General features: G+C 62.4%; 1 protein-coding gene across 6 annotated transcripts in view; it reads right to left on the reverse strand.

Moving 5' to 3' along the window:
• Positions 1-26,898, reverse strand: part of SEPTIN9 (septin 9) — a 150,908-nt gene that overhangs the window by 68,077 nt on the left and 55,933 nt on the right. For 4 of the 6 annotated variants that reach the window (XM_057317849.1, XM_026484053.4, XM_057317850.1 and 1 more), the window contains one exon: positions 2,489-3,130. In XM_057317849.1, the coding sequence (XP_057173832.1) occupies positions 2,489-3,130 (642 nt within the window). Of the gene's footprint in view, positions 1-2,488; positions 3,131-24,137; positions 24,343-26,618; positions 26,828-26,898 lie in introns of those variants that run through there. The other 2 variants (XM_026484052.4, XM_026484049.4) reach the window with 2 other exon arrangements.

A 26,898-nucleotide genomic window follows, 5' to 3' on the forward strand; every position in this document is an offset into this window, starting at 1 on the left:
CCACACGTGTGTGGCACACACCCCACCCCCAGCTTATGCTCCAGGGCAGGGGAACAGACCCTATCTGCTGGACCCACTGGCCGCTCTCTGAGGGCCACTGGGGTCTGTGCGCTGACCGCAGAGCTCTGGCGCTGGGCCTGGACATTTAAACTCTCTTCCACGGAGGAAGTCTGCAGTTCCCTCTGAGCTCCAGGGTCCCGGGCACCTCGGGATGGCTGCCTCGGCAACCCTCCTTGGCCTGGTTAAATCCAACTTTCTCCAAGGCTGGCTCAAAAGGCTTGGGCTCTGGGAAGACCCGCACAGCCCCCTCGAAGGCTCCTGGCGGCTCCTTACTGACTGTCCTGCTCCCGACGCAGAGCCAGCCTGACCGGCCCCAGCGGCCCCGGCTCCCAGCACAGCCTCTGGGCGACATGGGGCCCAAGCACCGTCCGCGCTGGAGGAAGACATTCTTGCACCCCTGAGGCTGTGCCCTGCCTGCCCCGATGACCCGGCGCAGTACCACCCTGGGCACACCACCCCCTGCCCAGCCCCCAGAGCCAGGACCACCTCCTCACACGTGCAGCACCAGCTGCCATCAAGACCTGGACGTGGACGGGCCTGGCGATGAGCACATCCCCAACCGCATCCTGCTTGACTCAGCTAGGCGTGAACACCTCACCCACGGGAGGGGGCTGGATCTGGACCAGGCCCTGGACCAACAGAAGACCACTCCCCACACACCAGGCACGCCTTCGTGCCAACGCCGCAGTTCTGAGCGGGTGGGCACGGCTCCGCAGGGTCAGGTTTGGGAGACGGGAGAGGGGGCTGAGGCCCAGCACCGCAGCAAACGCAGAGTCTCGGCCCCATCCCCACCCCCATCCCACCTGCTCAGTCAGACGAAGGGGGCCGCTCCCACCGAAGCATGAGGAGCACTGGTCCCCCATCCAACGCCCAACCCCGTCTGACGCCGAACGCCGTCCCAGTCCCTAAGCCCTCGGACCACTGGAAAACTTGCGTTCAAACACGAAAACCAAAGAGAACTGAAAGCCGGGTGTGGAAGGGCTATCGGTGCACCCCCATTCACAGCAGCGCGATTCCCAACAGCCGAGGCGCAGGAGCCCGAGGTCCGTCCGTGGACCCTGGCGTAGGTGGGCGTGAGCCGTGTCTGTGCCGAAGGAAGAAGTCGTGGGGCGGGGGGCGAGCAAACTGGGGTCCATCTGCACAACGGGGTATTACTCAGCCATAAAAAGTAAGGGAATGCCGACACGCGCTACACCCCCAGTGGACCGATGGACCGTGAGGACGCGGCGCTCGGCGAAGTCGGCCAGACACAGAAGGACGAACTCTGTCAGATCCCACTTCTGGGAGGTTCACAGGGACAGAGGGTAGGTGGGGGGCGCCAGGGGCTGGCAGAGAGGGACGGGGAGTTAGTGCTTGGTGGGGACAGAGTTTCGGTCTGGGAATGTTCTGGACACAGAGGGTGGAGCTGGCTGCACAACGGTGCGAGTGTGTTCATGACGGTTCAAGTGCTTGATTCACGGTACGTGTATTTCACCAAAATTAAAAATAATAATTTAAAAGGTAAATCAAAACCTAGAATGTTTTGTTTCTATGACCCAAAGAATACTTACTGAACGTTTACTGCATCCAAGTCCCACACTTGGAAAGGGTTTACAGCCCTGCCGGCCCCTGAGCCCCGATGTTCCCAAGCAGGCCCCAGGTGAGCTCCCCACGGGAGCACAACTCCGGGTCTGGGCCCTCGGGGCACAGCACCCAAGCCCCTGGCTTCCCTCCCTCACCAGAAGAGCACCTCAAACAGAGCTGTGTGCTGGTATCGCGGGACTCCCCAGCCCATGGACCCCTTCCTAGCGGCCCTGAGAAGGGGGGCACACAGAGAGTAGACATTCTTGTTTCCCTTGCCTCCGGCCACGACCCTCCCTCCCTGAGGAAGAGCTGCAGGAAGACCCTCCAAGACAAAACCTCAGGAGGCACGAACCCCCTCCTCCCACCCGAGGCCTCTGCCTCCACTGGGTGCTTACAGGGCAGCCTGCAATCCCTCTTGAGCAGCAGCCTGCCTCCCCGTGGCCCAGTGACCAGCGGCACGTGGGAGCCCGTCCCAGGGTCCCAAACCCATCCTACCCCCATGTCCCAACACGAGCCTGCCGCCTCCTCATTTCCGAGACTTCCAGACCCCCTCTGACAGCAGAAGCTCTATGCCACGGCGTATTCTGACCAGTAAAGGGGGCCCCTCGAATCCCAAAGATTCCGTCCAAAGCCCAACGCAAGCCAAACTTGCTGCTGCATCCTGGTCCACCCCGCATGGACAGAGAGGGCCGCCAGTCCCCCCCACCAGGCTTGGGAACCCTGCCCCGGTGTATTCTTGGCCTCCCCGGAATCATGTCTCCACCCACCTGCTACCCACCCCTCCCCCCCATATTCAGACTCCAGGGCAAAGCCAGCTCCCTATCCCCGAGCACCGAAGCACAGAAGGCACGCTTTTGCTACTCACTCTCTTGGCTCTTGGGTGGGGCCTCGACCACGGGGGGCTGGGGCTTGGGCTCCAGCCTGCTCTGCAGCTGAGACATCAGGGCATGTTCTGAATTCTCCAGGGTCTGGGGTGGGATGGGGGAGGCGGGCACCTCAGCTGGCTTGGGCACCTGGATCTCGACCCTCTTGGGGGCTACGTCCGCAGTGGGGGCTGCGGGCACCTCGGGGATCTTGGAGGCAGGGGTCTCCATCCTCCGGTGGGCTGACTCCTGGGGCTTGACTATGGTGATCTCCGTCCTCCGAGGGGCGGGCTCCGGCGTCTTGTGGCCCAGCGCCTCGGCTCGCTTGAGCCCAAAGCGAGATGGCCCGGGGGCGCTCACGTTCTCCACCTGCTTGGATGAGATGTCGATGGAGATCTCCGTGCGCCGGGACATGGGCTCGGCCTTGGGCCCCGAGAGCTCGACCCTCCGCAGCGCAGCCTTGGGGGATCGCTGGCTCAGGGAGTCTACATGGCGGGCTGCGGGCTCGGAGTTCTTCACACCCAGGTCCTGGAACTTCTGGGTGGAGCTGGCCACAGTGGCCCGGAGCACGGGGGTCTGGACCCTCCGGTGTGGGGTAGAGTTGGGCGTCTCGGCCTCCTCGACCTCAAAAGATCTTTTCAAGGCTGGAAAACACAGAGAGGGGGATGTGAGGAGTGGACAGTTGGGGAACGCACTGCCGCGAGGGGCCCGGGAGACTCCTGCACCCTCCACCTCTTGGGAAGAAAGGGGACAGCCCCACTCTCCTAGGGGACTCCAGCACCAGCAACTGTGCACACTGGGAGAGAGCGCGAGAAGGCTGGAGCCTGGAGGACACCAGCCTCTCTGTCCCCCATAGCCACGGCGTGGACGTGCCAGCCACGTTTTCTATAAAGATTTTCTGGCTCAAGGGGAGCTCTGATTTCTTCCTTGTTGGCCTTCCTTTATCCCTCCTCACCCCCACCCAGCGCAGACACCACCAGACACAAACACACACCAGCCACAGCAGCAGCGGGGGAGGGGGGGTCCTGAGTCACACCAGCCACAGCCATAGCCTGGCAGAATCACGACAGCAATGACACCATCATGACAATGGCACCAACAGCCGGCACTGAACTTCTTTTTTTTTTTTTTTAAAGATTTTTATTTATTTATGCGACAGAGAGACAGCCAGCGAGAGAGGGAACACAGCAGGGGAGTGAGAGAGGAAGAAGCAGGTTCCCAGCGGAGGAGCCCGATGTGGGACTCGATCCCGGAACGCCAGGATCACGCCCTGAGCCGAAGGCAAACGCTTAACGACTGCGCTACCCAGGCGCCCCCGGCACTGAACTTCTAACACAGGTGCTGGGTTTACCGTGTACGCTTACTCCCCACGCGACCTTTGCTGTAAATACTGTTAACCCCTGGTACGGATGGGGAAACTGAGGCCCTTGTACTTAAGCAACGTGCCCGATGCGTGGAGACGGAGTGGTGGGGCCAGAAGATGCCTCCGTCCAGCTGCAAGACCCAAGGTTCTAACTGCTTGGCTGTCCTGTTGTAGGCGGCATAACGGAGCCCTGGCGTGGTCCGCAACGCCCAACTCCCTCGGTCCTCACCCTCGGCTGCCTCTGCCTGCGTGCTGTGCTAGCTGCCCCAGCCAGACCAGGGCCCCCATGGGCCGCTGGCCATCTGACTCCCACCCCACAGCCCAGTGCTTCCACCCGGCTGCCCGCTACCTCCATAGCTAGGGGACAGCGCCTGGGAAGTGGCCCGCCATCCCCTCGGTCCCTGCAGCCACGCTCCTAACAAGAACCAGCCGCTCCCGTTATAAAGACCAGAGCAGGAACGGCCCAGCGACAGGAACACGCACCAGCTCCTTCCCGGCCGGGCCCCAAGCAGGCTCCCAGCAGCCCGGAGTGTCTCTCCCACACCTCGCCTCACCTCACCGACCCACCCCCTCTCCCCCCCCGAGCCCAGGATTTCCCATGACCCCACCAGGGCCTCCCTGGGCCCCCAGCTGGCCTGGGAACCAACAACAGCCACCTGGGGCCATTCTCAGTGCCACCCCCAACCCTGAGTCTTCCCTCCTCCAAACTCCAGCTCAGTCTTGTCTCTTCCCAGTGGACAGGACTTCCTCCAGGAGCCCAGAGCCTCGCGGGCGGCTGAGCGGGTGGGTGGCCGGGGAAGCACGTGCTCGTAAGCACCCGGAGAGCGAGGAAGCGAAGGAGGCCCTCATCCCCGACATCTGGCTGCCTGATCTACCTGTTCCCCAAACGCGGCACCCCAGCGGCACCCCTCCCAGCCCTGCACGCCTCCTTCTCAGGGCACAAAGGGCACAAAATCCTGAGCTGCAAAGCTCAGCCATCCCAGAGGCCCCACAGGGACAGAAGTGTCCCCGGTCAGAGGGACCCAGCGTGTCACTGAGCCCCTGTCTGAGGTGTGCTGCTGGCCAGAGGTTCGGACTCGGCAGGAGAATCCGGAAACCTGCATTTTTTTATGTGCCATCTCCTGATCTGTATATGCTGGCAGAGAAAACATCCCCTCTTAAAACACGCAGCAGTCACACGGAATCCCATCCACAGGCTGCAACTGGCCTGGGGCCCCGCATGTGACCTCCGGTTGATAACGTGGCCAGGGGCGGTGGGGTCCTGGGCCGAGTGGCAGGGATGTGCCCAAGCAGGGATGCCGGCACCTCTCCCCTGGGGGCTAGGCCCTAAGAGAACCACAGAGGGCAAACTGCTCGTTCCAAAGAAGGCTGAGGTGACAAAGGACAGGACCAGGGTGTGTTAAACTGGCCAGAAAGTCCAGAGCTGAACACCTGGAACCGTGACCTCATGGGGTGCCCCGGGGCCTCGAGGCATCTGGTCTACCCCCAGCCTCAAGAGCACCGTCCAAACTGGCCCCGAATGGTGGCCCCTGTCTGTCTGCGAGTCCCTGGGGTTCATCCGGGGCCGAGCTAGAGAACAGAGTCAGGGGGGTGGGCCTTTGCCCAGGTGTGCCCCAGAACGAGACGACCGCCTCTCCGGGAGTACCCATGAGGTCTGTGACCCCATTTGGAGGGGCCCTCAACCAGCAACTCACGCACCGAAGCAAAGCCCCCCCAACTCAGGCACGGACGCTCGCCGGGTGGGGATGCATTCGAACCCAACACACAGATCACCGCTGAGCCGAGTCGGCAACCCTCCTCCCTGGGCAGGTCACCACCACGGCCATCTCCACAGACGCACGCACCGTCCCCACCCGCCGCCCTCTCCTCTCACTGCTCTGTGCCCCATTGCGGCACTCGTCACCCCTGGCCCTACGTGACCTGTGTGCTCATCGTCCCCCTACACCATCGACCGAGGCTCCCCCTCCAGCTTCAGGCTCGGTCCCACCCCATCCATCCGGGTGAGTCCTAGGCTCCCAGAGAACAGGAGCTGCGCCCGACCACAGGGTGGTGACTGTCGACAAGCGTCTGGGTTGTTCTTGAGGATTTATGCCATCCCCCCGAAACGAGCACACCAGCACTGCCGCCTCCCCTGATTTCAGGTCCCCCCAAAGCCAGGCTTGCTGTCGCCTCCTGCCCCGGCCCAACGCGGTTCACACCCCTCCCTCCCATGTCATCCAGGCCATGTCATGACGATGGTGACTGGCTTTGGGGGGGGGTGTTTGGGGTCCCCGGAAACATCCTCACCCTCGTACCTCCACGAGCCACCTCTCGATCCCTTCACGGGCCTCACATGCTGCTTCTACGTGACCTGAAGATGGGAGCAGGTCGCAGGTTTGTATCTGCGGCCACAGAGCCCCGGGGAACCCCAGAGCAGGGGCTGGAAGCAGAGGCACTGGGTCTTCACCACCTGTTCAGCCTGAGAAGCTCCACTTCCCTCTACAGTTCTGTAGTGGGATGACTCGTGCCCCCCAAAAGCTGTGTCCCAGTCCTGACCCCCAGAACCAGTGAAGGTGACCTTACTTGGGAAGATAAGGTAAGGATTCCGGATGACGCCATCCTGAACTTAGAAGGGGCTCTAAGTCCTCTAAGCGTTCTTACACAGGAGAGAAGAGGGGGATCTAAGGCCCAGACTCGGAGAGGCCGTGCGAGACCGGAGACCACAGGGATGCAGCCCCAAGCCAAGGGAGCCCGGGGCCACCAGAAGCTGGGAGAAGCAGGAAGCATTCTTCCCTCCTACTTTTGGAAAGAGGATGACCCTGGTGACACCTCGACTTTGCACTTCAGGCCTCCAGAACCGTGAGAATACACTTCCGGGGCTTGAGTCCCCCAGCCTGTGGTAATTTCTTACAGCCCCAAGAAGTTACCACAGGGCCCGCTGGAGGGTAAGACGTCAGCACAGCAGGCCTGTCTGGGCTCTCCCCGTGGTGCTGCCACCCTGCCCTGCACCCCAGCCCCTCTCCAGGGACCCAGGAGGAAAAGCCACCTCCTTTTCCCTCTCCTGGAATCCCACAAAACCCTAGATGGTAGAAGTAGTCGTTGGGAATGACACCGCTCTTGATTCACACCAGGAAATCTGGTGACGAAACAAGGTCATTTTTTAAGGCAAGCTTCGCAAGGGACGGCCTGTACCACGGAGGATGTGGTGACACGAGCAGCACCCAGCTGGGAGAAATTAGCAGATTGTCCTGAAGCTTCCCCCTTAGAGTCCTAAAAACACACCCTGGGTCCCAGGCACAGACACAGCCCCCGTCCTTGGGAGCCCCCTCCACCAGCTTCGAGGGGGGATGGACGTGACCTCCCCTGCGGCAGGGACCCCTCCCCTTCCCTGCAAGCCTAGAAGGCAGGCAACGGATGTGCACAAGCGGCCACAGAAGCCAGCAAGAGTGCTCACGAGCCGGTCACCCTGCACGTCTGAGACCCTGTGTGACCGCATGTCAGATCTGATGTCTGGGCAGAAAAGCGACCTGCCACTGGACCCTTGGGGAGCCCTGGGGAGCAGCACGGGGCTGCCTCCTCTTCTGTCCACAAGATGTCATTGCGGTCAGAGGGCACGAAAGACAGCCCCAGCTGGAGAGGACAAACCAACGGCCTCGGAGCCTCCGACGAGTACGGGGCCATCGTCTGGGAGGGAGAGATCCTGCCATCCATCCCCATGGGACAGGAGGTGCCCCCGCTCTGCTTACAAGGTTCCCAAAACAAGACTGCCCCCTTTCTCCCTCCTCTGCATTCAAGTCCCCCCAAAGCCAGGCTCAACCCTCACCTGCTCCCAGAGACCCTCCAGAGCCCCGCCCTCCCTAACGGGCACCGGCAGCCTGGAGACGGTAGTCCTTGCACCTGGGCCTGCTGCTGGGAATTTACCCTCGGGAAATAATCCGAAGCAGAGAATTTATGTATGGGGACGTTTGCATCAGCATTAAAACAGCAAATGCTGGAAACGATCCGGGTTTACATAGATTTTCCAAACCCATATGCCGAAGTCCTGCGCAGTCATCAAAATCACGGTTTTGAAGATGAGAAATGTTGAGAATATTGAGTAAAAATAGCAGGATACAAGATGTGTGCAAAGATCTGACTACATCTCACATGCACATGTGCGGAGCACACGCACGCTCGCGGAGGACGTGGCTTCTGGATGGAGTTCAGGTGGGTGCTTTTCTCCATTACACTCTCCGGCCTTTTCCCAGCATGCCTGCACCAAGTGTGGGCCGCTTACCACTTTCAGGGAATAAAACCATCAACGCTGTTTTTAAAAACAGCCCTTGCTGCGAACAGGGGAGGCTGTGGATAATCACACGCGGGCCCAGCCCCACTTCTGCCCCAAGCCCGGCCCTCTCCAGCCCACTAACCACCTCCAGGCCCGGCCGGTGCGCAGGCCAGGGCGCCTCTCCAGATGCTCGTCCATCCGTGCCCGTGGGGGTCGAAGCAGGAGCAGCCCGGATCTGGGCCTGTTTAAGAAGGAATGCGTGGTGCACAAGGGGCCATTGTGAAGGTCCCTGCTCCGACCACAGGCTGCAGCGAGCCTCTCCCGCTTCCTGGAGCACAGAGCAGCCGGCCTGGGGAAGGGGGCACGGGGGGGCAGCCACAAAGCTCTGCTCCGGGGGCGGAGGGGGGAGGGCGAATGTCATGCAAAGAATGTTAGAGACCAAGGTCAAAACAAACCCAAGCACAACTCCTGGGAGACGGGAGCAGCGGGGACGCTGCCGATCGTGGGGCCCCGTTCTGGGCTCAGGCCCCAGGAGCGCCGACCCCGGCCAAACGGAGCCTCTTCCAGGTACCAGGGGAGCAGGTGATCCCTTAATAACAGCGTGGCCACCCAGAAGCCAGGGTCGCAGCCCAGGGAACCAGGCAGGGAGTACTGCCCTCCTCCCCATCCTGAGCCTGCAAGGCAAGGCCGCAGGGAGGCGCCTGCCCGGCCGTCAGAGCGCTCAGGGCCAGCCTGTGCTCAGGGCCAGCCGTGAGGCCCTGGGTCTCCTTCCGTGGGGGCCGCGCCCGGGCACAGGCCCCTGGCTCCAGGTCAAGGACTCCGGCAGGGCCTTGACAGAGCGCGGTCTCGCTGTGGCGGACTGGAGCTGGGGGCTGCGGCTGGAGCCCCGAGACGCTCCGGGTACGGCAGGGAGACGGCAGACAGGACAGCGGTCAGTCCTGGAAGCAACAACTCCTCCAAAGGAAAAGAACCTGAGGCCACGAAGGGACTCATCGCAACTAAAGAATGAATTACCTACGGAAGGAAAGGGGCACGGCAGGCAGAGGAGGGCTGAGCAGAGGGCCGGGGTGCCCTGGAGGCGCTGACAGTCACTGGACCATGGGGGCCGACGGCGCTCTCGCAGACTGTGCTCCTCACGTCAGCGTCGTGGGGAGAAGCTCGAACAGGCAATGACTCAACCTCAGTCATCGTCACTGAGTCTCTGCTTCCTCAGCTGTCCTACCGTGGCCGACAGGATAACACAATGGTGCCCGTGACCTAATGATCACTACTGTTCACGTCTGCCCCTGTGGGTGGGTGTGCATGCAGGCGTGTGTGGTCACCCCCACGCGCGGCAAGGTGGCACGGGCCTTACCGATGTCCCTCACAGCCACGGCCAGCCTCTGCTCCTCAGCCCGAGGGCCTGTCCTGGTGGCCCCCAGGTGCCAAACCCAGAAGGCAGGAAGGGGTTAACACTGCTCCCCAGGCCAGCAGCCTTTAGGCAGTAAATGGAGGGTAAAGACCCCAGATGTCCCCCCTTGGGACACGGTGCAGGGTTCCCCAATACCCCCAATGGACCCCAGCTGTCCACCGGCCTGACATGCTCAGTTCTGCACCCTCCAGGCCAAGCCCTTCCAGCCTCCTCTGCTGGGGAGTACCTGGATCACCCGCCCAAGCCCACTAGGATCCCTGTCTCAGAAACTGCCCCCAGGGGCTCCGTGGAGGGGAGATGGCTAAGGAGGCAGGTGGGGAAGGGGAGGGGGATGTGTCCTCAGGAAACAAAACAGTCCAAAAGGAAAAGCTTGAAAACAGACACTGGCTGAGTGGGGCCTGCACCGGGGAGCCGAAGGCTGCAAACAGCTCGGGCACCATCAGCCAGCGGGGGCCTTAGAGTTCACACAGAGAAACACGTTTAACAACAAGCAAGAGGCCACGTCCAAACAAAGGAAGAGCGGATAGAGAGCACAGCACCCATGGGTCCAAACCCTCTACCCGGCCCCTCTCCCTCTGCCTCCCCAGGGTGAGGCCTGGCCGGGCTGCAGGGCCAGATGCAGCCTGAGAGCCACGTCCCATGCCAGCCTTGCGCTGCTCCCGCCCTGGCTCGGGTCTCGGGTTCAGGGCTACGGGCTGCCCTGGGCTCGTGTGCGCATGCGGGCGGCTGAAGGCGGCCTGGGGAGCCAGGCAGCATGCACTCGGCCCCTCTCCCTGGCCCTGGGATCACCAGCAGGCCTGCATTTCAACACCAGGCCCCGTCTTACCAAGGGTCCGGCCTAGGCCCCCTGGACAAGGAGGAACCGGCTGACCCCCATGAGCCCTGGGAGGATGTGCAAGGACAGCCAACAGTATGGCTGAGAACTGTGGATTGACCAGGGGGTCTCTGCGCCCAAGGGAGGCCATGCAGCCCCAGGCAAAGCATGTGAGCTGGCCCTGCCCCCGCCTTGATTGATTTGGATGACTGTCTTTTGCTTTAGATCTGGGGGACATCCCGGGGTCCTTCCTGCTCCTCACAGCTTCCACCCACGAGGCCTGGCCCTCTACTCTGGGACGGCAATGTGAGAGAGCACAGGCTGGGTTTCCCAGACGGGGCCAAGAGCAACAAACAAGCCCCCTCCCTCCCTTCCCAGGGTTGCAGGAGGAGCTCGGCCCACCACTCACGGGCTCCCCCCCGGCCCCGACAGCCTACGTGGCACCCTTCCCCGGCCACGACATTTCCGGGCACAAAAAGAATACAAAAGCCAGGAGCGGAGCACCAGCGACCCCCAACCCATACACACGCGCACACGCGACCCTCTCGGCTATGAGCGGGAGCCCAGTGGCAGCTAGGGTCAAAAGCCACCTTCTCTTATTCCCCAAATTTACTGTGTCAACTTCTCCCTGAAACTGGTTCTCTGGCAGCCTGGCAGGCGAGCAAGGGCACAGGTGTAACCAGCCCTCCCCACCCTCGCGACACAGTCCAGTCCCCCCAGCATGGGACCAGAGGTCCCACAGGCTTCCTGTACGACGGCTCCCAGACTCTGCTATGCAGCCCACAGAAGACACTGGTCGAACGGTGGCCCCCAACAGGATAGGTCCGAGTCCCAGTTCCCAAAACCTTTGAAAGGGACCCTGCATGGGGAAAGGGTCTTTGCAGAAGTATTAAGGATCTCGAGAGGAGATCACCCTGGATAAGGGTGGGCCCCACATCCAATGGCAGGTGTCCTCCTAAGATACAGAAAAGGAGAAGGCCACATGACCAGGGGCAGAGACTGGAGGAATGTCCACAAGCCAAGGACTGTCACTGAAGACTGCGGGGACAGATGCCTGGAACAGACACTCCCTCGGAGCACCCAGCAGGAACCAACCCCTGCCCACACCTTGACTTCGGGCTGTGGGCTCCAGGACGGGGACAGGCTAATGTCTAATGTTTTAAGCCATCCAGTGTGGCACTTCGTTACAGCAGCCCCAGGAAATGAACACGCCAACAGAACACAGAAGAGAGAGGGGAGGTCTGGCAGCCACCGTGGCCACCTTCTGTGGGTGCTGAAGCCACTTCCCGCCATGACTCCCCAGCTCTGAGAAGGGGAACACGGGTACCCTGGAATCGGACTGGCCTGGCAAGAAGGAGCCTCTCCCCCTTGGCCGGCATCAGGCCATGAGCTCACCCCGGCCCCCTCTTGCTGCTTGCTCTCCCTCCCCGGCCTCAGAGCCTCCCCCACGTCCACCCAGGCCAGGGCCCATGCATCCCGCCCACCTAGGATGCCCCAGCTCACACCTGTTGTCCCAGTGTCACCTGACAGGGCACCCTGTTTGCTCCCAACACTGTCTGCCTTGGGGCAGAAAGTTCTCTGGTCGGCCTCCCTTCAGAGGGTTCATTACTGGTGTTTACCCCTCCCCCACCAGAGAAGGGTCTAGGGCCTTGGAGTGACAGCAGTCTAGTCTGGGAGACCCGGCAGGCAGCCTGGGACAGCCTGGTAACGACTCCTGCTACAAGAAGTCTCTACACGGAGTAGAGACGACACACGGGCATGGGGACTCTTCTCCCAGGTGAAGGCCTCTCTGTGCTTGCTCCTGCCGTCGGCCCAGTCCCCCTGGGTCCGGTGACACAGCGTCATTCCAGGCAGGTTGAAAAGTTCCCTTAGACGCTGGACCACCCTTTTTCCTTGACTAAAGTTAAGGGAACACGTGCACACGGAGAACTGTCTTGCAGATGGAAGGGTCTTGTCCTCCCCTCTCTCAAACCAAGGAGAGAGCAGAGCGTGGGACACCACACGCTGAGCAGCCAGCAGAGATAGGGATGAGATAGGCCAAGAATGTCTTGCCCCAGGGTGGGGCTGCTGGGCGGGTAGAACTCTCCCTGGACGGGGGAGGGGGCCCAGCCTGGAGCGAGAGGAGCGGACACAGGACCTCTCCGGCTTCCTCGGGTCAAAGGTTCCCAGATAAATGGCAGTCAGGGAGGGCAAGAGGGAGCCCCTGGGAGGGCACTGACTTCAAAACCCGAAACCACAGGCCGAAGCTTCAAGGGCCTCAGAGGTCATACAGCCCAGAGCCCTTCAGCCTGCAGCCCCCTTCCCGGGCACCCCAGACACCCTGCGGGGGTCTCCAGGGGGTCCTGTCCCAGAAAGAGAACAGAGCTGCCGGTTCCAGGTTGGAGCACAGCCCGTCCCCCCCACCAGAAGGTCCCCACCACCTCCTCAGTCCTCTCCCTCCTTTCTACCCACACCCTCCAACCGCCCACCTTCCCCCAAACCCGCAGGCCCATAAGCGCTACTCCCGGCCCCCACCCCAACCTCGGAGCAAGGATAGTCCCTGTGAATAAGCCCTCCCGCACCTGCCTGGCCATGTCCCCGGGGGCTTCTCTCCCCAACCACGCTCGCGGCAGACCAGGACCTCGGCACCTAGGACGGCTGGGCTCCATGGCGCAGGCCGAGCTGCCGGGCTGCGGTCAGGGTGGGGGGCCAGCTGCTCCTGACCGGCCAGGCGGAGGAACCACCCCGCCTTCCTCACTGACTACCGGGGAGACGGTGAATGCACTTAGGGGGGGGGAGGGGAAAAAAAACAAACCAGCCTACAACCAGGGGCCCCTCGGCCCAGGTGGAGCCCTCCATTAATCACGCAGCCTGCCGAGGGACACCAGGGGGACAGATGGAGCTGCCTGTGTTGTGGCCTCGGGGCAGCAGCAAGCGGGTCGTGCCCAGCCAACGGGAGCTTCGGCCTAATTACAGGGGACGGTGACCCCAGGGAGCAGGGGTCAGGTGCTGGTCAGAGCAGCACCCAGGAGTCCAGCTGCTGCTCAGGCCTCCCGAGGAATGGTGGGGGTGGGCGGTGGGGGAGGAAGGGACTCAGTGACCACAAAGCCCTACCTGCACCGACATGGACTTGTGGGTTCAGCTTCTGCCAACCCAGAGAGGGTGGAGTGGCCTTGGTCTCTATCCTCAAGGACAGGAAGGGTCTGGCAGGGGAGGGGACACAGAAAACTAAAAGGAGGAGGTGAGTTTGTTGTGTGGAAGAGACCACAGCTGGACGCTGAGAAGATTCTGGAAGGGGCTCCCAGGGAGCAATAGCACCTCCAACGGGGGAGGCTGCCTGGCTCTTCCAAAGAGCCCGGGGAGGGGGGCACTGAGTGAGGCAGCCTCCAGGGTCCCTCCTGGTCAGGGCCTTACCGGGCTCTCACCAGGGACGGCAAGCTCTTGGTCAACTCTACACAGGCATCTAGAGCATGAGAGACCCCTGGACAGGTCCAGCAGGTGGGCCATGGGCAGCTGCTCAGAGGACAGCAGACGGGACACACCACACTCCTGGCGCACGGACGTGGAGGCCGGGGCCCGGACAGGCCAACATCCCTCAGAGCCTGGCCTCCCGCTCCCCACCTACCCATCCCGCCCCAAGCCTAGAACACTCTGCTGCCCCTCGCATGGGCCCCTCACATGGGCCACCAGAGCAGGCTGAAGGGCGGGTTGAAGGCATGTCCGTGTCCTAGCCCCCAGAGCCCATAAATGGGATCTTGGAAATAAGGTCTTTGCAGATGTGATTAAAAATCTCAAAACGTGGGGCGCCTGGGTGGCACAGCGGTTAAGCGTCTGCCTTCGGCTCAGGGCGTGATCCCGGCGTTATGGGATCGAGCCCCACATCAGGCTCCTCCGCTGTGAGCCTGCTTCTTCCTCTCCCACTCCCCCTGCTTGTGTTCCCTCTCTCGCTGGCTGTCTCTATCTCTGTCAAATAAATAAATAAAATCTTTAAAAAAAAAAAATCTCAAAACATGATCATTGTGGATTTAAGGTGAGAGCTCAAGTCGATACTGAGCGTGCTCCTAAAAGATAGGAAAGACAAGGCCATGCAGAGGAGGGGACCACATGAAGATGAGACAAGCAGGCGACGGGTCCACAAGCCATGAATGCCAAGGACCGCAGACAACCCCAGGAGCTAGGACTGAGGCCTGGGACATGTTCTCCCTTGGGGCCTCCAGAAGGAATCAGCCTGGCTGATGCCTGGATTTGGGACCTGGGGCCTCCTGCCCCGGGCTTCACACCCCCCTAGCCTGTGGAACTTTCCTGCGGCAAACTCACACTCCCGCTGCCTCCCGGCCTACTAAGCCTTCTCTCCCACCTGTGCCCCTGACCCACCTGTGCCCTGAGTCATCCCCCCCACCCCTGCCAGAGCTGATCACACACACTTGTCAGGTCCCGGTCTCACTTTTCCAGTGCCCCCCCCCCAACCGCAGCTTCCAGGCAGTGGTGAACTTACTCTTTTCACATTTTATGTTCAGAAAAGCTCCGAGCATTCACCTGCCCTGCATGGCTTTAGGGAAGACCCCTCCTCCAGGCAGAGCAGGCAGTGCGCCCCAGCAGCTGGCACGGGACCCTGCGGGGCATCCTCCCTTTGCTGCACAATGGGCCTCTGGGACAGGCAGTGTGTGACTCTTAAGTTACCTGTCTGCTGGGCTGCAGGTGGACAATAAATGACCCCCTCCAGGGCCCACCCCATAAAGAGACAACCCTCCGTTCTGCTTCTGGCCTGCCTAAGAAGGAAAACGGAAGCGCGGTTTATGGTGAGCTCTAAATCCGTGCGAGAGCTCCTGGCAGACCCCCCGCCACCGCCCTGCACCGCCCAGGACTGCCAACGCCGCCCCAGAAGCCCTGACCCACCCACGCAGGGCCCAGGCTGCCAACTGCCAGTCCTCATTCCCGCCTCTGCAGCCTCCGGGCAACCAGGCCCTCCCTCCCAGGCCACCAGCTGCAGGGGCCACCACCTGCCCAGGAACCGCTCAGGGTCCACCACCCAAACAGGGACCCACCCCACCCCACCTGGACACCCCCTTCAGGGGCAGGAAACAGAGCTGCCTGCAGGAATGATACTTTTCTTAACTAAAAGAAGAGAACTGTAGCTCAGCTCTCGATGTAACTGCTCCGTGTGGGATGGTCAGGGGCAGCTCTGCTGAGCCCAGGGCTGGGGAGGCTGCCTGCGCCGGACAGATGACCCCTCTGGCCTCAGTGTCCTGTGACAGATAGACCAGAAAGAAGGGCAGGGCTGAAGAGCCCCTTCCAGCTCTCACACCCTCCGACCCGAAGGCCATTCTGAAGTCGGCCGGCAGCTCCAGCCACTCTTACTGCTCCCGAACTCTCAGCGACTGCGGGGTGGACAGGGAGGGCCAGCCCACCTCCACCCCGGGGCTGAGGTCGAGGACCACAGCTCTGGCCACATTCCTCTGGGGCCAAAACCACAGCTGGGAGCGGCGTGTGTGAAGGGGGCTCCTGGCCACGCGCACCTCTGGGCCAAGGGGCCTTCCCTCAGCCAGCAGCCCAACCTGGAGCTCGAGCAGCCAGCAGGAGCACCTCTCCAGCAGCGCAGGAGCACCTCTCCAGCAGCGTGGGAGCCTGGGCTGACAGAGTGATTCTTCTGTTTGACAATAAACTTGCAAAGATAACATCTATTGCTCTTTTCCTGACTCTAAAAGCAGTCTAGGTACGATGCAGAAAATGTGCTAGACACAAAGAAAATAGAAGAAAAAACATCGATAAACCCATGACCCAGAGAACCACTGTCAGTATCTTGGCCAAGGTCCTTCCAATCCTTCTGCTGCGCGTGTACGTGCAGGGACGCGCTCTGAGCTGCCCTCGGGTAGCATCGCGTGGGCCAAATCTCTACTGTTCGAGCACCAGCTCTCTGAATTCCTCTGTAGGTATAAGGTCCTGGCTCCCGATCACTCTCAGCGCTGACCACTGGTCACAATCATTTCTGGAGCTTGTTAAAAAATCGATAGCTGGTCCCGGCCTCCTGGAGTTTCTGGGTCAGGACGGCTGGGTGGGCCTGGCACCCCAAGGTGCATCACAGGGGAAGGCGGGGGAGGTCCTTACAAGCCTCCTCTCCACCACCACCCCTTGCTGAGAATCCTACAAAAAGAAAATCCTAAGCACCAACCATCATGGGGGCCGCCCTGACTAGAGACCTTGGAGATAGCAGCTCAGCAGCCCAGCCCGCCCCCCACCCGACCCCAAAAGTCACCCAAGATCAGTCTAGCCTCAGCCACCACCGCTCAGCTCCCAGATTGGTCATGACGGGAGGACGCATTGGGCACTGCTAGGGGCAGAGGCACATGTGACTGGGGGGGGGGGGGAGCATGTCGGTCATGAGGCCTCAAAACCTGCCCACAGCCCACACCATGTTGACCTTGGACAGAGAAGGTCCAGGCAGCCTGGGGCCCCCACAACAACACACGGTTTAACTCACCTGCTACGGGAAACACAGAGAGGAGAGAGGTGCAGTCCAGCTTGCAGGGCCCCCACCCGGGGCCCCCACCCGCCCCCGCCTCCGTGAATCTGCCCGCGCCTCCCCACAGACTGTCATCCTCCCAGGGACAAGAGCAAAGCCTGCTGATGCTTGTCCCTGCTGTAGACCGCGTGTCTGCTGTGCCTAACACCAAATTCCTGTTGAACCCCATCCCCAGTGTGATGGTACGAGGCCTTTGGAGGTGCTCAGGACATGAGCGTGGAGCCCTCGGGAACAGATCAGTGTCCCTGTAAAAGAGACCCCTCCGGCCGGTGAGGACACAGGGAAGACGGCCATCTGCAAGCAGGACCTGGCAGCAAGGTGATCCTGGATCCCCAGCCTCCAGGACAGTTGAGGGATGAATGCAGGGTTTAAGCCCCACCGTCGGGTTTTCGTGACCACGGCGCGCACAGACCACCAGCACCGCCCCTTCTGCACCAGGGCCTCGGGCATCCTACGAACCCACAAGTCCGTTGCTTTGAATTTCTAACAGCTGACGTTGCAGGGTGCTTACTCCATGCCAGGCACGGCTCTCACGCCCATTCAGTTCTCATGGCCACCCCAAGACACGGCGACTTGACGCCCTCCCCACCTCCCAGAGGGGAAGCCAAGGCCCGGAGAGGCAAGTGACTGGCCCAGCATCACAGCCTGGGCGCCGGTGAAGCCAGGTCCCAACCAGCACGCTAACTGGCACACCACTCTGGCTCCAAACCCCACCAGGCCCCCCACGCCGAGAGCTACACCCTCACGGGGAGAGGGCCCGCTACCCCCCCAGCGCTGCACGGAGCCCTGAACCCTCACCACCTCTCACAAGCTCCCCGCCACCCTGCAATGTGGACGCTATGCTTCCCGTCTCGCAAAAAGCGGTCACAGAGCTGGAAGACAGTGAGGCCAGGACTGGAGGAGGGGCAGCGGCCACCAGACCGCAGGCTCTAGATGCCCAGCCGTTTCCCACCCACCGCTCACGAGGAGCCTGAGCTATCCATCACAGCCCGGCAGGGTCAGCCTGTGGCAGGTGGCACCAGGCGGGGCCAGAGGGCAGGATTCAGCAGTAGGGAGGGACGGGCTGATGCAGGTGTGGGTCAGGATGACCTGGGTCTGCCTGCCAGCGTGGCTGGGGGCCCAGGGTGGCCCTAAGTGCGCCTCAGCAGCCCGTCCACCTTGCCAGACTGTGGGAAGACCGAAAGACTGAGCAAGTGCCCAAGCCAGCGCCTGGCACACAGCAGGCGCTCACCAAAGGAGCCGGTTATGGAAACTCACCACCAGCTCGGTCAGAGGAAGCCTGTGAGCAAAGGGGGAACAGCTGGAAGGGCCGGGACTCGGATCAGAAACAAAGAATGCAGGAGGGAGGGAAGGAGGGCGGGAGGGAGGCCAGAGCCTGACAGCTGGCTCCGGGGCAGCTGTTTGCGAGAGCCTGGTTCATCATTTAAATATTAGGAGAGATGTAAATATTTGAGTGCACAAGGCAGGGGGATGATTTCATTCCTCACCAGTATCCCCATTCTCCCAGCTGCCCTAAGACTCGGTGTCCCCCAGGGCCTGGGGTGGGGACAGCCACCCAGGAGAGAGAGAACACAACTCCACCTCCCTCCTACAAAGGTGTGAACGGATGACGGCCTTCCCCGTATCACCCCCAAGGGGCCCCAGGCCTGCCAAGGGTTTCTTTAGCAGCTCAGCAAAAAAGCAAAGCAGCCCTTCCTGCGGGTTTGTGGAGAAGGCCCAGGACTTCAAGCTTGCCGCTCCAACCTGCCACCAGCTCCACCCCTGCTAGGTGAACACATCAGGCGCCTCTCTCCCCCCGCATCATTCACCACCCAAGTCCCTCCCGGCTCACCTAGCCTCCTGACCAGGAGCAAAGATGGAGCCCGGGTCCTCCTTGTGAGCACAGCCCCAAGGGTATCCCATCAGGTGCAGGCCCCTCTGCCGGGTGTGGGCACAACGGGACCCCCCAAACAACTAGGAGTTGGGAGAAATCACGAGAGAAGCCAGCCAGCACCAGGTGCCTGGAGACCCTGCCTGGTAAACTCCCACCAGGGACTCTGGTTAGGTGCTCCTTCCTCCAGGAAGCCCTCCTGAACCCACCCCTCTCTAGGATTCATGCTTGGACCCCCAGAACCTAGAACAGAGCTGGCATTTAGCTGGTGCCCACAGACAGCCGTTGACTACAAGGAATGAGCCCACGGCCCCCCCCACCCCACGGACCCTCCTCCTGGCCCGACAGGGAACAAACGAACGCCAGCACTTCTCGATCCGAACAAAAAGCCAAAATCCACTTTCCAGAGCGTGCCTTCCCTGACTTTTTATGAGGAACAGGAGGCAGGGGACAGCAAAGAAGATCGCCCCTCCAGGCCTGGTTGGAAGCCAGGAAAACTTGTATGCTTTTATTGTAGATAATCTCGGTCTCCGGGGGACACGGGGCAGGGGCCTGGCCTACCACTCACAGGGAAACTGCCCACCCACATGGAGAGGAGGGCCAAATATCCCAGAGGGCCAAATATCCCAGCTCGGAGCCGGCTGCCTGGACCCAGGGATGGGGCCAGCCCGGACACAGAATGAGATCCTGCCCGGGACAGTACAGTAATCCACCGGGCTGCTGGCCACGATGCTTAGAACCAGAAACATGTCCATCTTCCAGGTCAGTGCCTGGGGGAGGGGAGACGGCAAGGTGGCACATACTGGGGACATCTGTCTCTTCCCACCGAAAAGAAAGATGATGCTGTCTGTCACCTAACCTCCCACGAGCAGAGAGGAGGTTGTCTGTGGCCCGGGTGGCTCCCTTCCTCAATTCCAGGGGACCCTCAGCTGTAGCCTCCCGCAGGGAGGTGCCCAGGACCCCCAGACCCTACCCCAGGGGACAGCCAGAAGCCCATCAGCAAAGACAGCCAGTCACTGGCCAGCACTCCTCGAAGGGTCAGGGAAGGCTGTGGCTTTGGTTAGGAGACCAGATACAGAATCATCGAAAAAGACCTGACAAGGCCTGCAAAAGAGCATTCCAGTCCCTCCTTGGAAAACTGAGGAAGCAGGACACAGAGGGGTAAGGAACTCTGGAATTCTCCCACTTGATCCGAATAAGCAACAGGCCGCAAGACCCCCCCCCCACCTCCCCATGGCCACCCATTTGTACCCAGGGAACAACCATGGAACCCCCCAGACAGACAGATGGGCCCTCGGAGACCAGAGGAGTAGAAGAATGGACAGGAGGTGGGCAAGTCACCTCTCCTCTTCCCCTTCCCCATCTCCCCTGGCTTTCCCAGGAGTCCATTCCAAGTGTCTGAAGGCAAAGGCTCCCGGCCTTGGGGCCAGGGACACAGGAAGCTCTAAGCCATGGGTGGAGAGGACACACTTATGCATTTAAGGCCAGGGCCCTGGATTTTTCTGGATTTTGCAACTCAGCCCAGTAGAGGGAAAAGGCCAGAGTCCATAGAGGCTCACCCTCCCGGGAGGGGCTATTAAAAACTCAGGAGCATGGGGAAGAGAGCAGACAAGGAAAAACACCAAACACAAGAAAGAATAGAAGTAGGCTGCAGCTTCATTCCTGGCTCCCCACCTTCTCTGCAGCCCCGGCTCCTAACAGAGCCCTGGGCTGGGCGTGGGGACTCCAAGGACATCAGAAAACGGGCATTGTCCTCTTGTCCCTCCGCCTAAATTTCTGGGCACCGGCAGCACTTTTAAAAATGACAACAAGCTTAGGAGCTTCCAGAATGTCTCCTGGTCCAGGCTGCATGGAGCCTCCGGGCTCTGTCCCGACCAAATTAAACAGCCCCAACTCAGAACTGCCCCAGGCGCCGGGAGTGTCTAGGGGCAGACGGCTGGATCTCTTTGGCTGCATATTACAAATCCTCAGGCTCCTGGGACCGTGCTCCAGAGAGTTCCAGACCATTCGGTCTCATAAGCAACTCAGAGAGCCTCCAAATTTGGGGAAAACCAAGAGGGCTTTGGAAAGAAAAGCAGTGTTGGGCCATTTTTCCTCAGTGGCTTTGTCAAAAGAAAGCACAAGAGCTCCTTTCCTGGCTGAGTGTCGGGGATGAAAATGAAATCTCCCAGGGCCTCAACCCTCGGATCAATCTCCCACCGGAGCCCCTGGCCGCCCCTGCTCCTCACCCCCCCACGACCATTCTGCACACCCCACTAGGTCTTTGAGGGTATACAGCACGTAGCCCACTGTTCCGGCCACACAACTGTGAGCAAAGACACACAGCCCTGCCCTCGGGGGGCTCCGAGCCCAGTGGGAAGCCCCTGGTCCAGCCAGGGAGGCGGGTAGGACTCCTTCCTGGGTTTGGGGGCCACCACGGATCCCCCGAGTCTGGCCCCCGGGTCCTTGCTGATAGTGCCAGCCGGGCTGAACCGTGGTGGAGTCCGGGTCTCTGAATGTGACCTCCCCTGACCCCTGGACACGCGAGGAGGAAGAGGAGGACGAAGCCCTGCTCTGCTCGGCCAGCGCCAGGGTCTGCGGGCTAGAGTACCGAGGAGCAGGCTGAGGCCACGGGCACTGGGCGGACAGGTCCCCGGCTCCCGCGGGATAGGTGCACCATCTGCACCTCCGTGTGGCCCTTGGTGCCACTGCGTCACATGCAGGCCACCATGTCACTGCCCCCACCGGCAAGACAGCACCCTCTGTAAATGTGACCTGAGCGGGTGCCCCCCACGTGCCGGGGGCCGTGCCAGCTGTGCCCACCACGGGCCCTGGGAGCTTCAGCTCTAGGTTTGTCTCTCCAGGCAGGGAAGCTCTTGGAGCCCCCACTCCGTGCCCAGGCTCCCCGTGGCCTCGGCGGGCAGGGGTGCAGAGCTCCCAGGCTCCCTGGGCACAGGCAAGGCACCTGGCTTGCCCCTACCCTCCCCCTCGGCCCCAGACGAGACTGTTTCCTTGCTTAAAGCCCACACACGAGCAGGACTTGCAAAAGGGCTGCTGGACAGGAGAACGCCCCACCAGCACGTGCCCTCCCTGCCAGGGGCTCCCTGCCTCGCTCCCCTTTCAGTCAGGCTGTCCAGCACCAGCCCATGACCCCCCCATCTGTGAGGCTCCGGGGTGGGGAACGGCAGAGAAGGCGGATGACCTCTCCAGGGAAGCAACCCCGCAGCCCACGTGAGCCCAGCCTCCACTCTGACAGGAAGAGAGCTGAGGCACCCCCAGGGAGCCCTGCCAGGCCAGAGGAGGGGCTCCCCCGGCTTGGCCAGGAGCCAGAGCGTCTGCTGGACTCAGGGGGAGTCCGGGTGGGCTCCACAGCTGCTACTAACCCGCAGTACCGACCACACCGCAAGCCTTACCCCAGGGGGACCAGACAGGCCCTTGCCTGCGGCCTTGGAACACCTTCCATCACCCAGATCCGCCCCCAGCCCCCCCAGCTCCAAGAGCGGCAGCAGCACCCCCCACGCTCCCGGGAGCAGGACCTGTGCTCGGGGCCTCCAGCCACATCGACCTGAATCCCAGGACCACCCTCGCAGAGAGGGGAAACTAAGGCTCCAGTTCAGACACTTCCCGTGCGCCACACAGCTTTCACTGGCAGTGGGCTCGCCCTCCTGAGCACTGCACCCCGTGGGCTCTCACTTGCCCCATCCATCACCTCTCTGGAAGGCCCTCCCCCTCTGGATGTAAGCTCTGCCCACCTGCCCCGTTTCAAACCTTCCCGGAGATCCGTGTCCTCCAGAAAGCCTTTCTAGAGGGATGCCCCGCAGCATGAGACGTGCCCCCACCTCCCCAGCCCAGGTCTGGCACTTAGCCTGGCTCAGAAGCCCATGACAGAGTGCTCCTGCTACCCCGTGCATGCATGTCTGCTCTCCTCCCCACGCCGAGCCCAGTCCCGTGCTCTGGACACGGACAGTACCCAGCCACTGCTGCGCTGGCAGCCGGTCCCTAAGAATGCTGTCCCCTCGTCGCTGCAGAACAGGCACCAGCCGAACCCCTCAGGCCCGGCTCCTCCAGTCCCGCCCAGTGACCTCATGGCCCCCTGGTCCCCACCTCCCGCCACCAAGGCGGGGACTATGAGGAGCTGGTACTCACAAGGGGCCTTGCGTCTGGCTGGAAAGCAGGAGGCATCACTCGAGAGGCCGCTGGCATTAATTAGGGACAGGTCTGTACCCATCACCAAGCAACAGGCCTTGTCCTTCTGGGATGAAAGGGGCACCTGCATCCAGCAGGCGAGGGAGCCCGTGTCCCAGGTATCTGTCTGCTCCCATCCCCCCAGGAGACCTGCTCCCTGCCCCCCGCCCCCCACCGGCCTGCTCTCCGGGGCCCAGAGCCTCCAGGACCCTTCCAGGAGGGTCCTCCAAAGAGACAGCAGAGGCTGCAGAAGGGCAGGCACGACCTGTACACGACAGAACACAGCTGCGGGACCGGAGTGCCCAGGATTCTGGGCCAGACTGCATTTCCACAAACACCCAGGACTTGCAGGATTCTTTCAGCGCATGCAGACATGGTTACAGCAAACAGCGCGGGGGCAGGCCGGCCAGCAGCTGGCACTTGGAAGGGCTTTGTTACACAAAGACCAGAGTTGTAATAGCGTTAGCCTTAACAGATTTGGCCCGCCCTCACCCAAGAACACGGCTCCATGCCTCCACCGACCCGGAGCGAGATCGGGGAACGAGTCATCCCTCCTGCCACCCCCTCCCAGGCCCATCTTCCTGGGGTGGGGCGGGGGGTCAAAACGCTCTAAAAAAGTCACATGAGCAAAATAGAAAACCCTCTTCCCGCCCTACATGGGGTTGTCCACGGAACTCCAAGGTTGTCCTTCAAGGGAAGGCCAAGGCCATTCTGGGACGTTCACGCCCATGAAGGACACTGCCACCCCCTCAGTGCCCGGGGCAGACGTGAACCCGACAGACACGTCCATGACAGAGGACGGGCTGAATCCCCACGCCTCCTCGACAACGTGACAGAGCCAAAACGGGAAGGGCGCCCGGGACGTGGGGCATCAGATCTACACAGCCCACACACACCCACCTGGGGCGGCTTCCTGTCGGCCCTGCAGGGGCGGCTGCTCCGGCCTGGACACCCGCCCTGCACCCCACCCCAGGTGCCTTTCCCTCTGCCCCGCGGGGCACGCCACCCTGGCCCCGATACTCTCACTAGCTCCAAACCTCCCAAAGACACCCGACAACGGCCCTCTGGCCCCCCTGCAGGATTCCAGTGTGCGAGGATTGCAAACCATCCCCAGCAACGCCATGGCTCAGAACTTGCTGGGCTTTGGTGGTGGCCCCTGGGGCTTCTGATCCTCAGCAACCAGCACGTGCAGGGTGACAGGCCGTGTCCGCCGACCCCAGAACTATGGGGGTGCAGCAGCGGCTGAGGGGCTGGCAGTCTCCTCCACTCCCCCTTTGGTCCTACCTTGCAGAAACCCCAAGACACCACGTCGGCAGCCACACAGACCCAGACCAGAGCTCCTCCAGCTCTGCTCTCGCCACTCCGGCTGCCTCCCCAGGACAGTCCCAACTCCCTGCGGGCACGCCTGGCCTGGCCCTCTGATCCGCTCCCACTGGCCCCTCCTTGTGCCCCATTCTCCAATGGACCAGCTCATTCCGGCCTCCCCCGCTTCTGCCTGCTGCCCGGGACCTGAGTGCTCTCCTCCTCCCTCCTGCAACTGAATCCCGACTTTCGCCCAAGGTCTGCCTCCTCCACGGTGACCTTTCCCTGCCTGGGCTCCGCCGCACCGTCTCCGTCACTGCTGCCCGGGGCCACACACTGTCCTCCTTCGTTGCCCACGAAGGTGGGCTCCTTCCCCACCACACCCAACACCCAACTCCACTCCGAGCTACTGGGGCACTTAGGGAGGCCATTCCGGTCCCGAGCTGGCCGAGTAGGGCCCTCACACACCCCTCCACCCAGAAGCCCAGAGGCTCTAGCGCCCGACCTCTCTGCCTTCAGAGCACTCTCAGCTTGTCAGAGCACACGACAGGGCGACCGAAGCACACAGGGAACCAGAGGGTCCCTAAGAGTGAGAAATCTCCCCCTGGAGTCACATGGCTGCCCACTGTTGCACCAGGATGGTCTCAATGAGGCCATTGTCTCCGACCAAAAGAGAGGGTCAAGAAGCCACCTGGGAGGCCGGGCAGAGGCTGCCAGCATCTCCAGATGGGGCCTGTCGCGGTCAGGATGCAGTCACCCACGGGGATGTGGAGACAGAGCTGCTAACAGCCGGCACGGCCTGAACTGGAACAGCTGCAGGACCACACCACCCCCAAATCTCCGCCTCCCCCTCCTGCCTCGGGGCTACGTGGAGCCCACAAATCCCTCCGCCAGCCCCACGCTTTCGGGTCAGGGACTGCAAGCCAACCTCAGCCCCACAGGCCCCAGGGAGGATGCGCAGACAGCTCGGAACCTGAAGGGGGCAGCCGTCTCCAGACCGGCTGGTTCCCGCACTTGGACACTTAGAAGATGAAAGGCCCCGGGAGCAGCAGGGAGAGTCTCAAAGCACCAGCTGCAGGAGAGCCACGGTCTGGGCCCGCAGAAGGTGAAACAGAACGAAGGAGATGTAGGGAGACCCCAGTAGGAGCACGCTACCCAAAGCGTCCAAAGAGCAGGGCGTCCCATCGCAGCCCTGAAGACCCAGAGTCACAAAAGTGCTCCCGCTACCCAGCCAGCCACCAGCCGGCTTCTCCTCTGCCTGGTTGTGCCAGCCACTAGACCCCAAACACTCCTGTCTCTTCACACCCCTGCCCAAGCCAGCCTAGGCCCAGCCCAGAATCACAGCCGCTGCAGCTCTGCTTGGGATCCAGCCAGGCTCTGGTCCCGAGAAGTGCCCCACAGCGCGGCTGACCCCATGCGTACTGCAGAGCTCGGGACACACGGATCCCGGCCCTGGCACTGCCCCCGGGGATAGAGGACCTCCTGGCTCGGCCTGGCACCTGGACGTCTAAGTCCTTCCAGCCTAGCCGCCCCAAGGCCGGGCCCACCAGAGGGCTCTGCCCAAGGCTGCTTGGGAGCCCCTTGGAGGGGCGGGGGCTCCAGGTTCCAGCAGAGGCAGGACCGCCCCTCAGAATTCCGGCCCCAGAAGTGCTGCGGACTATTGTGTGAGCTTCCCTCCCGACCGCTTTATTTACTCCCCGGGACGCCGGGACGCAGAGCCACAGGCAGTCACGAGGACGCATGAAGGCGCGCGCGGGCGCGCACACACACACACACACACACACACACACACACACACACACACACATGAGGCTCAGGGCTGGGAAGACCCGAGCACTCGGAATAAGAGCCCCCCCAAGTCTCTGCACACACTGTAAACCCCGAAGCCGGGGGAGGGGACCAAAATGCGCTCCCTACCGGCCCGCAGGCCCCTCCGCCCGCGCGCCTCCCTACTGCAGGAGGCGGAAGGGGGTGTCCCCGGGCCTGGACCGGAGCCCAAGGGGCGCCCCCCGCTAGACCCCGCCGGCCCGAGACATGTCCGCTCGGCGGCCTCTCCGGTCGGAATTCGGCTCGGTCCGGCCCCGAAACTGGTGTGGGGGAGGGCGGCCGCGCTTTGGGCTGGACGCAGAGGCGGGTGACCGGCTCCCCGCCCCGCCGCAGGGCCGCGGGGGCCCGAGGGCCGACGGGGACTGGGACCCTGTGACGGCCGCGAGGGAGCCGCGCGCCCCGGCCAGTTCCGGGGCCGCCCCGCGAGTCCTCGAGGGGGCTGTCGCCGCTCGGCAAATACAATAAAAGGAAGGAAGCCGGGAGGCAGCGCGGGGGCCGCCGAGGCGCGCGGGCCCCCGAACCGAGTCCTCCACGTAGGCGACGCGGGCGCGGGACGGGGGGCGCGTGGCGGGCGGGGCGCCCCTTCGGGGGGTCCCGCCCCCTCTTCCGCGCGCCCGCGGCGCGCCCGACACCCACCTTCGAAGTCCGAAATGATCCCGTCCAGCTGCGCGTTGACCGCGGGGTCGGACATGGTGGCTGGAGGGCGGCGCGGCGCGCGGAGGGCGGCGGCGAGGAAGCGCCCTGGCGGCCCGGGCCCTGCGCCCGCACTCCCGCCGAGCAGAGCTGGCCGCCCGAGCCCCTCGGCCCCCGGGCTCGGCTGAATGAATGGGGGAGGCGGGCGGGCGCCGGGCCTCGGCTCCCCGCGCCCCCGCCCCGCCCCGCCCCCGCCGCCCGGGCGGATCAGGTTCCCGCACCC

Source organism: Ursus arctos, unplaced genomic scaffold, assembly GCF_023065955.2.
Source record: "Ursus arctos isolate Adak ecotype North America unplaced genomic scaffold, UrsArc2.0 scaffold_24, whole genome shotgun sequence".
NCBI lineage: Eukaryota > Metazoa > Chordata > Mammalia > Carnivora > Ursidae > Ursus > Ursus arctos.